Source organism: Cyrtonyx montezumae, unplaced genomic scaffold, assembly GCF_038088225.1.
Source record: "Cyrtonyx montezumae isolate F1298 unplaced genomic scaffold, pur_monq_1.0 scaffold_6, whole genome shotgun sequence".
Classification (NCBI taxonomy): Eukaryota; Metazoa; Chordata; class Aves; order Galliformes; family Odontophoridae; genus Cyrtonyx; species Cyrtonyx montezumae.
The window spans coordinates 15,101,653-15,112,683 of record NW_027072067.1 but is presented as its reverse complement, the minus strand read 5'-3'; the positions used below and the strand labels follow the sequence as shown (position 1 = coordinate 15,112,683).

At 42.7% G+C, this 11,031-nt stretch overlaps 1 protein-coding gene across 4 annotated transcripts in view; it reads right to left on the bottom strand.

Moving 5' to 3' along the window:
* Positions 1 to 4,531: 4,531 nt before the first annotated feature.
* MITF (melanocyte inducing transcription factor) overlaps positions 4,532 to 11,031 on the bottom strand; it is an 82,996-nt gene continuing 76,496 nt past the window's right edge. For 2 of the 4 annotated variants that reach the window (XM_065749561.1, XM_065749563.1), the window contains 4 exons: positions 9,321 to 9,395; positions 8,311 to 8,386; positions 6,998 to 7,145; positions 4,532 to 5,450 (listed from right to left, as the gene is read on the bottom strand). In XM_065749561.1, coding sequence (XP_065605633.1) covers positions 5,049 to 5,450; positions 6,998 to 7,145; positions 8,311 to 8,386; positions 9,321 to 9,395 — 701 coding nt within the window. In that variant the 3' untranslated portion in view covers positions 4,532 to 5,048. The remainder of the gene's footprint in view (positions 5,451 to 6,997; positions 7,146 to 8,310; positions 8,387 to 9,320; positions 9,396 to 11,031) is intronic. The other 2 variants (XM_065749562.1, XM_065749564.1) reach the window with 1 other exon arrangement.

The following is an 11,031-nucleotide window of genomic DNA, read 5'->3' as shown; positions in this document are numbered from 1 at the left end:
GCAGCCAGCATCACCACTACTGTGCTCTGAGCACACTGAAGAAAGCTGCCCTCATTAAAACTGCACACGTGCTGCTCCCCACTGCTTTAATGAACGTCTATTGCTCCATCCAAATGGGCCACTGGGGGCACCAGAAGTCCCTTAGGAGGAAAGCACGACATGGGGACAACACCGCATGGTCCAGCCCTGCAGCTCAGCTGCCGTGGGCTTCCCTGCAAGCAGCGCCCTACCAGTGTTGGCAACCTCATCCGTCCATTGTCATCCCCTGTACAGAATTTTTCAGGCTTGTCCACTGGAAATAAAAGTCTCCTAAGGAGTAAGACCACCATCTTTCACTGCTATAGACCAAGCAACTTCTTACAGCTATCACCCCAGCCAAGTTTTCTTCCTACTCATCTCACAGTCCAGCAATCCAGCCACAATGCACAGACAGCAGAGCTGCTCCCACCACCAGCAAGAAATGCACTCCCAAAGCACGGCATTGACAGTGTTGACTCCATGAAAGCCAAAATAAACCAAACTACTCAACCTGGAAAGAGCATCCAAGACTGCTGACAGCCAGACTGATCGCTGCAGAACTACACTGCCGTGTCCCAACACCATGCTGAACTTCTAAAGAGACAGCCCTACAAAGCCTGCTAGAAGCACTCACAATCTCAAACTCAAATATCCTCTGCAGAGAGCGTGCAGCGCTTTTCTGCTTCTTCCTAGCAAAGTCAGGTGAATCAACTTGTTTGCAAAATAAATTGAGAGCTTGAATTGACAAGCATTTTGTGTGCCTTAATAGACAATGGATTTTCAAGAGGCCAATATCAAAAGTTCAGTTCATTTTTGTTGTATTTAAATACAACAAAATATGTGGGGGCTCAAAAGCCTTGAGAAAAGATGTTAACTACACCTGCTGCTGCAGCAACATCCACAGAGAAGGTGAGGACTGCACAGTGAGCACAGCCTGTGGAGGACCGGGACCAGAATGGATGAGAGCAACATCTGCAACAGGAAAGTAATGAGGGTGGAAGACAAAACAAATGTCATCTCCTCACCAGCACTGGCTGTAGCTCCAGGCATGACCCAGGTGATTTTAAGGGCAAGCAGCAGATAGTGGGACAGCTGTGGGTGCCCCAAGGCCTTGACAAGCCCACATCTGGCACATGGTAGCAGGGGGTTGTGGTGGTCTGGGCAGACAACCCCTTGGGGTATGAGGTAAAAGAGCCCAGGGAAGGGCACACACAATGACACGCATCCATATTTTGTTCCTTACACTGGGTCAATAAGATTTGGATCAATCTGGTAGAAAGGTTTTGGAGCTAAATGCTGCTTTCTGGCACGTATTTCCCAAGCAGGGTATGTTCCATAGCTCCAGCCCCTGGTGTTACAGCGATACACACACAGCTGGACAGCCCTGGTGCAGCCAGAGGTGACACCGGGCACATGGAGACGCTCACGGCCAAGGCCACGGACACAGGAGCACAGCTGGGACTTCAAAGGCACAAAGAAATCAACAAGGTTCACTTACGCAGAAAACGAGTGGCTTACACACACGTATGTGAAAAACCAAATGCTTTAATCCATCTATCAAGAACAACAGTTCAAATTATTTCATTGGATACATTAATATTGATCCATAATTTACAGTGCTATGGACCATACACAAATTATTGCTGCAGTCAACAGCAGATGAATATCAACATTACAGTACCAAGCATTATAGCAAGAGGCAGTAATTAATGTCACCTTTTCAAGAAATATAGGTATTTATACTATTATCAACATCAGCTTCCCCCCCCAGTGCATTTTATGTCAAACAAATATAAACATAAGTGCATTATTTTGTGCTTTGTGCTTTCCTTGCGTACCTTATTTTTTTTATTTTTTTGCTTTTACAGGTCATAAGAGTTAAATATTGCTTTCTAGGCCAAAAGCAGAAAGGAAGAACTCCACGGTGCTCTGCACATCCCTGGTAGTTGCATGGCTTTGGCAAAGTGAGAACTGGTCGGCACCCTGTCCCCCGGGGCCCATTGTCACACACGACAACATCATCAGAGAGGCAGAGGGGCAACAACAACTATCCATCCCACTCCATCTCGTTCATGCCATCCCTGCCTCTAATTGCTGTCTCTGCCCTCTGTTCTGGATCCCCTGTAAAATACCTCGGTCACACATGTCCCACGATGCACAAAAGGGAGGATGACATTGAGTACTCGAGAGGTCCACATCTCCTGGAGATGTCCCCACTGCACAAGGAACGTGTCTCCACTCAAAAATGAGAAAACTCAGAGGGCTGTGGCCTACAGGAAGGGGGGATGAAGAACAAAATGTCACAGCTGAGCTGTGTGTTACAGCACAACACAACACGCAGAACACGTGGCCCCACTGCTGCAGCCACAATCACTTGCAGCAAGAAAGACGGCTCTTGATACAGCAGCTTTGAGTCTGAACTCATCTCCACACAGCACAGAGCCAGAAGTCAGGGCTGCTGCTGAATACCAGTGGCTTCATGTAAGCATAAGGAGTACTCATATACCACAGTTTAGACTTCAATACCTGAATGACCAGCATCGACACCAAACTAAAAGCCTTATTCAATGGTTTTCAGTTTCTACATCCACATGAGCACACCCTGATCTCATCGCACAGTGCTGCAGAACTGTCCCATTTTAATGGGAAGGGTTAATGCAGCCCTGGGTTACGGACCTGATCTTCTTCACCTGCCACCATCAGCAAACAGCAACACCAGAAGCTCATGCCTGCACTGCACACTCAGCCTGCAGCTGCAGAAACAGAGCACCTCCTGCCCCGAGCACTTGGATGGCTGTATCACATCTTCTCTGGGCCACACCCTAGGAAAGACACGGCTCCCGAAAGCTGTCTGGGGTGGGACATCATTACTATCTAACTCCAGCTCCTCCTTCAAAACAGCCACAACCCGACAGCTGCATGCAGGCTAAAGTGGGGACAGAGCAACACGTGGGGACCCCAAAGTGCTATCCCAGAAAGCTGCAACCATGCCAAGCCCCGCGACCGCTGCCGCCAGCGCCAGGATGCGCAGGGCAGGGCAATCCCAGGATGCCTTTTAGAGGGGAAATGCTCACCTGAGAGCTCAGCAAGCCCCAGCTCAGCTACAGAATTCCTGGCACTGCCCTGGGTGGCACCATCCCTGTCAATTCACACTGAAGTTCTGAGCACTGCAACTATTGCGACCATGGTTTCATTACAGAGCCTGCCGAACTGGCACTCAAGTCACTAACTGTTTTGTTGGCTTATTTTTTATTTATCGTTATTATTTTATTCTCTGTCATTTCCAGTGTAGCACAAAGGAGAACGGGAAGCTCTTGTTTTCTACACGTAGGCACCCTGCTACACTTCAACTTCCTACAAACATCACCCTTCGCTCTCTCCTATGTCACACTTCAGTCAGTGCTAGTCGGGGAAGACTACAACTAGAGTTTAAGGCACTTCATTCTGAATGAGATATGCTTGCCTGCCACTTGCAAGTCAATTGTAGGCTGCTATTGAGAAATCCATTCAACCAGTCTAGCTCATAACACCGTATGTCATCTCCGTAAAACATCTAGGCTTGATATAATACAAGTATAACTACCGTTATTGCATAGGACTACACTTGAGTAGATAATGCACCAAACTACTTTTACAACATCGTTGCATGTTAAAAAATTAATAACGTTGTTATCAAGTAACAGTTATTTGCAGATACAGTAATTTACTCTTTTTTTTTGTTGTTATTTTTATGTCAGCGCCAGTGCTGAAAGAAAACACAAATTACTATGACGGGTATATCTACTACACAGTTATGTTTCCAAGCATATTACTACTTTTTCTGTATCACTAAAAATAAATATGTAAGTTCAGTTTGTCTACAAGTCGTTTTGTTTATTACCTAATCTACATTTGAACTCTACCTTAAACGTGTTTAAAAACATTTTCAAAGTGAGACTGTAATATACAAAATATTCTCAAAATCTCTCTTAAAACACAGAACCCTGCATAAAAGCTTCCTTTCAAGTGTTTACAAAGAGCACGGAAAACTTCCAATGAGTTTTTAAAATGTCAAAAAGAAATGTTGCAATATTAAGAGGCAAATTCTTACAAAGGAAATACAAATATATTTAAAAGGAAAGGTTGAAGATGACTAAGGAACCCATGCAAATCAGAACAAACTGTACAACGCAATTAAAAAAAATAAAGCCCATTAGATATGTACAACGTAATGTGCCCAGCTGATAAAACCTATCGACTATTATTGTCCAAAGAGTGTATACCAACCTATAGTGCTCCTTTCTCAGTTTACTGTTGGCAAGTCATCAATGCCTGCTACAAAACAAAACTAAAATCCAAAAGAAAGTTGTACCGTGATCAAAAGGAAAAGCCAAATCAGCTCAGAGTAAAACAAAAGAGCACACTCTGAGAAAGAGACTCGAATCTCCTTGCAATTTCTTTCACTTTCAGCAAGAGCTTTTTATATCACCATCAACACAAACGGGGTCTCTTAACACTTTTGTTACTACTTGTATTTTTTTCTTCCCTAAACATTTGTCTATAAAGTTCAAAGTTTGAGAGACACTGTATCTTTAAGGCAGCACTATTAAATCAATACAATTAGAAATTGGACTTCTTTTTTGGTATCTTTACATTCTTGAACTTTACATTTTGTCTCCACGTAAATAGGTTGCATTTACAATTCCATGATTCCATCTTCCCCCCGAACAGAAGCAGACTCTTCATTTGTAATTCTATTGCTTTGAGTAGATTTGACCAGTTCAAAGTTCTCATCGAATCCAGTTCACAGATACTGTACATATGCTGTACAATACAATTGGAGGCATTGGTAGTTTTAAAATAGAATATACAAGTTTCTTCACAAAAATTCTAAAAAAAATCCTATATGTATAATATATACACACACGCACACACAGGGCTACTGATGAAGCACAAGAAGAAAAAAATCAAAAAAAAATCTACAAAAGGCAAAATATTTAATCTACTGATCAAGAACCAAAGCAGTTTATGAAAGGTGTGCCAAGTATCTGCTAACAAGCGTGATCGGTGTCCTCCATGCTCACGCTGCTCCGCCTGCTACTCGTTTTTGATGCTCCAGGAGACACAGAGGAAAGCAGTGGGTCAGTTACTCCTACAGGGGACAGGGTATCGTCCATCAGGATATCTTCCAGTTTGGATCCCATTTTTGCAGGAACACTGTAAGTGCCAGTTGGTTCAGTCACATTCCCGAGGTTGTCACTGAAGGTGATGGTGCCATCAGTGAGATCAAGGGTGGTAGTGCAAGACAGGTCTGTGTGGTGTGGCATGAGGTCTTGGTTGCAGTTGTCCAGCACAGGTTCTTGTTTGATGACCCTGTTGACCATATCAGGGGAGCAAAGGCCTGTGGATGGAACAAGGGACAGTCCGTGTGCCCGAGCTTGCATCTCAAGTTCCTGGGAACGAGGATAAAAGGAGAAATTAAAAGTCTGAAAGCAAATTCTGTCATCTGATGATTTTGTGTAACGTGATTTACAGTTTCCTTCTCTTGGACACAAACTGTTTCCTCTTTTTCCAATAGTAGCAAACATTTCTACTTTGCATACTCCTACCCTGAAGGTTTTCATCCAAATAATATTCTCTCAAAGAGGTGGATGAATACTACCAAGTACAGGTCCTTTACAGTTCTCAGAATCTACCTCACTGCACCGCAGAACAGATGCATTCCCCCTCAGGCCCCTTCTCAAAACAATGTCACGGTACAGCAGCTCGAAACTGAAAGAGCTGAAAAAAGTGACACAGCAGAAACGTAGGCTACGTGCTTCTAAAAAGTTGTTCAGGAAAGTGTAGTTTGTCTACTGTGGCTGCTTCCTGCTGCAGCACTGCAACGGAGACCTCACCCTCCTCACAGGGGGGAAGGTGAAGAGGTCAGCCAACACTGAGCAACGCTACTCACTACTCTAAAAATATACGGGTAAGTCGTAGGAAGGCTTTAGACTTCAGTTTCAAAGAATCGTGGTTGTGTAAGGTTTAAGGCCCACTCTCCCATTTTATCATAGAAGCATTTAACTGAAGGCAGATAATAAAACAGTTCACTCAAATGCCGTTTTTCAAATATGGCAGTAAGAGATGTTGTGCTTCTACCACTGTAGTGATTGCACTGTTTCTGGATATTCTTATCACCCAGAATGATTAAGAGCCTCTTTCCATTTCCTCACTAGGACAACTAGCTCGTAGTGGCACGCTGTAAGATCAGAGGAAGTGAAAGAAGCAGCAATCCCATCAGATAACATGCCAAAATCAGAGTACAGAGGAGTCCCTTATACCATGCTTAAACAAAATCAAACCAAGAGGGAAAACACAGAATTCAGGTTATTTGCTGGCAAATATATTTCTCATTACTCAAGGGTTGGTTTTTTTCTTTTTTTTTTTTTAAACATTATTTTTACTGAAGAGGGAACCAGAGCACATGGGTAAAGGAAAGAAAGATGAAAGATGCTTAAAAAGTGATCTGAAATAACTCTGAAATACCACTACTTGATGTTGCTGTATAGAAGGGCCATGTTTCTTTATCTTCTCACTCGAGCAAACAGACTGCTCAGCAAAGTACAAAAGCCATGCTGACGCTCATGCCAGGCTGTTCTATTTTAAAGCTGTTTGCTGCCACACTTGACTCTCAGGTATTTCTAGCTTCGTTATCTGCTTTGTGGATTAGCCGTGGCTCAGGGCTCTCCTGTAGCCAGACTGGCACACACCAACCTGCCTGCAGAGAGAGTCAGCTGTCTGTTTGGTTTTTGTGTGCATGACTTGTATTTCTACTTATGAAAACTAACGGATCCTGCTTTATTCCATAAAAATTCGGCAGCCATTTCAGCATTGGTTACCATTAATTAGAACGGTGGCACCCCCTAGCTCAAATTCCTCCTAACGAGCTTCAATTCAACTATTTCCAGCCAGCACTACTACAACATCAAGAGCGTTCACAACTTATTGCTCAGCAAACCTGTATTCTGAGCAGCAGATGCCTGTTGGCGTGTTCCAACTTCTTCTGTCTGTTCTCAAGCTCCTTGGTGCGTTGCTGTTCTCTTTGCAGCTTACGGATGTAGTCCACCGATGCTTTTAGAATCGTTCCCTTATTCCAGCGCATGTCCCTTTGAAATCAACACGAAAGGAAAAGCTGAGGTTCTCAGGGAGACTTCATGTGGAAGTCAGTACCTTCACACCAGCAGCTAGGATCACACTTCACATTATACAATATTCCTGCCAAGCTGATGAATGCAGAAAGCTTCTGAAATGCGCTAGAGGGGGCCAGAGTACAGCTCTTGCGAGGCAAATCACGGTGAGCATGGTCACAGCTAAAAGATAGAGCCCGGGCACTGCTGGAGAGGTTTGGGCTCCCCCACAGCCCCTGCCCCCTGCTCTGGGACCAGCACTGTACTCAGGGATGAAGCCCAGAGCTCCTTCCCCTGTTCTCTGCACAACAGCAGCAAAAAAAAAAGCCAAAATACACCATTCAAAAATCATACTGCTTGCTCTGTGGGTGATGCCTGATTTCAATTTGGTAATTAAAAGGCTGCAGAGGATCTCACATTCATAAAGGACCATTTATGAGCTGGTGCTCCTGTAGAAAGAGTCCTGAGTCCCTCGAGCGTGCAAGCAGCAGCACGCAGCAATCCTCCTGGTGGCACTGTATCACAGCTGTGTTACAGCAGGAAGAAAAAAGTCCAACACAGCAGCGAAGCTGGGAGTTTTAAACAACACTTGCTAAAAATACAAGTGTCAGGTTGCAACCTGGGTGCGATGCTCCTTCACTGAGGGGCACACGGCCCCATACTGCCTCGCCCACATGTTCCCACCACACGCAGAGGTTGCCAGCATCATCTTCTCACTCACACCAACTTTTAAAAATAAAGTTTAGTACAGATCATCAGACCAAAGATTCACCTGCTCTGTGGATTGATAGTACACAGTACTGCCTTGCCTTACAGGAAGCTAGAGTGCCTCTTTAAGGAAGGAGCTATGAGCTAAAATTAATGGATGTCCTCTCCCAAAGCCTTAATGATTCTGGTTCAACTGATGCTTTCTCAAGCTCTGGAGTGAGGAGGGCTCCTTGCTATTGAACCAGTATTAGGTAAAAGCTTAAGACAAGCCAGTAACATTGAAATTGCCTAAAGGAACTACAGCCTGCCTTTGTGGGAAGTTACCACAAACACTTATTACTGTTTTTATGTTTTAAAACTTTTTCTCTCTCCCCTAAGATTTCTTTTTTCTTTCAACACTTCCCTCCCACAGATCCCTGGGGCACATCATACTTACGGGTCATTTGACTTGGGTATCAAGGTGCCCAGTTCTTTTATACGGTCATTAATATTAAATCTTCTTCTTCGTTCAACTTTAGGAAAAACAGCACAAATGTTATAAGTAATATTCACTTAATTACAAAGTATAAAGCTTTTCATTAAAGAGTTCTTTAAAATCCTTTGAAACTGTTGCCTGAAGCTTAAAATCCAGTGGCATAGTAATTAATTTTGCTCTCTTACACATGGACACATTGAAGTTCTGTCTGTACTTTAAAAGTGTGGGACTGTGTGGAAGCGGTAGATCAAAAATGAGACTCTAAAAATACTACGGCTGTTAGCATAGGACTCCACCAAGAAGAATGAGAAGTGTATGCTTTCCAAGAGAAAAGTATGACAAAATCCAGAGACAGAAGTTCATACACTCAAGGAAATCTCAAAGCAGGAAAAGGGACACAAAAGATAGACTTGTTTTTATAGAATTGCAGAATGCTCAGAGTTGGAAGGCACCCCTGAAGGCCATGTACTCCAAGTGTCCTGCAAAGAACAGGGAGACCAAAATATGTACTCTTTCAGCACATACATGTCACACTGAGGATGCCCACTGATGTTTAATGTCATAAACTGACCATATATCTTAAAATTTAGATATCTATTTATTTTTAAAAGACAAGTTGTGCAAGATGAATTTGTTAAAAGCAATTGGATTAGATGTTGTTCCCAGCGTCTCTGCTGATAGCAACATCTTTGAGTGCATCCTTTGAAAAAGTCCAAGTAAACAGAACCCTACTTGGAAATATACCCCTTGCTAAACTTTTCTTCCAAAAAAAGTGGAAGTTGAATAGTACTTCTAAACACCCTGCTCAAAAGGATTATAGGTATTTTATTTATGGAATAACATAACGAACCACTACTGCAAACTTCACGGAGCACCTCATTGGGATATACAGACCTAGCATTTCAATACTTAAAAAAAAAAGTCTGAAATAATTAATGAAATTAGCGTGAGAAGTGAAGAATCAAACTTACTCAAGTTGTGATTGTCTTTCTTTTGCCTCTCCTTAGCCAACGCTCTCGCTTCTGACTCTGTAGGAAAAATACATGCTGTGCATGTGAATGAAGTAATTAGAATTAAAGTAATTCAAACACAACACTTCAGTTTGTGAAATATTTGCAAAGGAAGAAGACTGGCTGATAATCGTCAAATAAACCATTACACCCTCCCTGAGAAGTGAGAAGGGCCTGTAACACAAGCTGTGCTTATTAAAACCCAGTGCTGGTATTCAGCTTAACCTGCAGAGCTTCTGTTCCTGCACTTCCTAGGCTGACTTTCACGATGAGAACATTTCCCACGGAGGCCTTGATTCAGCAGGGTATTTGAGGACAGCGTGTTGCTGAAATCCATCATACCTTCTCCTACATACACACGCAGGCAACATGCTTACATACCACACAAGCTGAACTAGAGGAACAACATGCTTATTGCATTGCTCCCAGCACAGGATGTGAAGCAGCCAGGAGTCAGAAGCTCTTCTCATCGGAACTGAGACTATGCCCTTTCATGGCAATATATGCACATCACCACAGCACAGAAGGCATAACTTAAGTGACCTACTAAAAAAGCTGTATTTTCAGATCTCATTTGATGTTAACGTTTTCTCCAACAATTTCAACTACTTTAACATTTATTCTATCCATTTTAAACTTTTGAAAGAGGCGAGGTGAAATCCTTAAGCCCTCAGTCAAGTAAGATTCTTTCCTGTACTATTTTCTTTTTGTGGAATATGGATTAGGTCTCATTCAGCCCACAGGAACTGGCAGCATTTCCCTTGGGGTACTGGAAGTTGGCTTCTCCAGCATTACATACACTATAACAAGACAAACACTTCTCAATGCAATGCTTCCAAAGGGTCCAAAAAAAGCCTGAAAGATTATGGCACGTCTTAATGCAATCTGGGCTTTATGTGACATTACTGTATGAAACCAGACAAGGTTTGTAAGGACAAAAGTGACTGAAAGTGCACTTGAGGCTAGACAGGATTCCCATTAAATGCTCCAGTAACTACAGCTGACAACTCACAACTATCCCAGCATTTCATGTTGATGATAACAGAATTTTTTCTTTATCGTTTTGATATTTACACAGTAAGACGAGGAAAAATCTTTCACAAATGCTAGATTTAAATATTGCAACCCAGCTTCAATTTAGTTCCAACAGCATTATCAGCAGATGGAGAACCAAAAGCTATTCCACACTTGTACGTGTACAGATTAAACTTTAGGTCTCCATAGAAAACTTCTGCAGTACAGAAAAAAGAAATCTTTCTTACCTAGACTTCTGTCTGCAGTAACATATGGATAGTGAAAGTCACTAGTTGTCAGAAAACACTACTGGTAGTCAAAGGCTCAGCAAGATCAATGTCAAAGTGCCGTTAAATTTGAGTTTAACTACTAAACTTCTCCTAAGTTAAATGTAATCTGCTACTAAACGTTTTGAAAAGAAAAAGCACTCACCTAAACTGTTTCTTTCTACAGCTGAAGGCGGAACATTGACATTTTACATTCAGGTCTATTTTGACTAATGGAGGACTTCTGTAAGACCAATTTCCCCATTAATTTCCCCTCTTTTTCTCCATTCTTCACCCAGAAAGTCCTACACAATCATCTGCAGTGAATCCACCAGCCTAGACATCTGGCAAGCTGGGTGCTTAGCTCACAGTCTACAGCCACCTGTAACTTT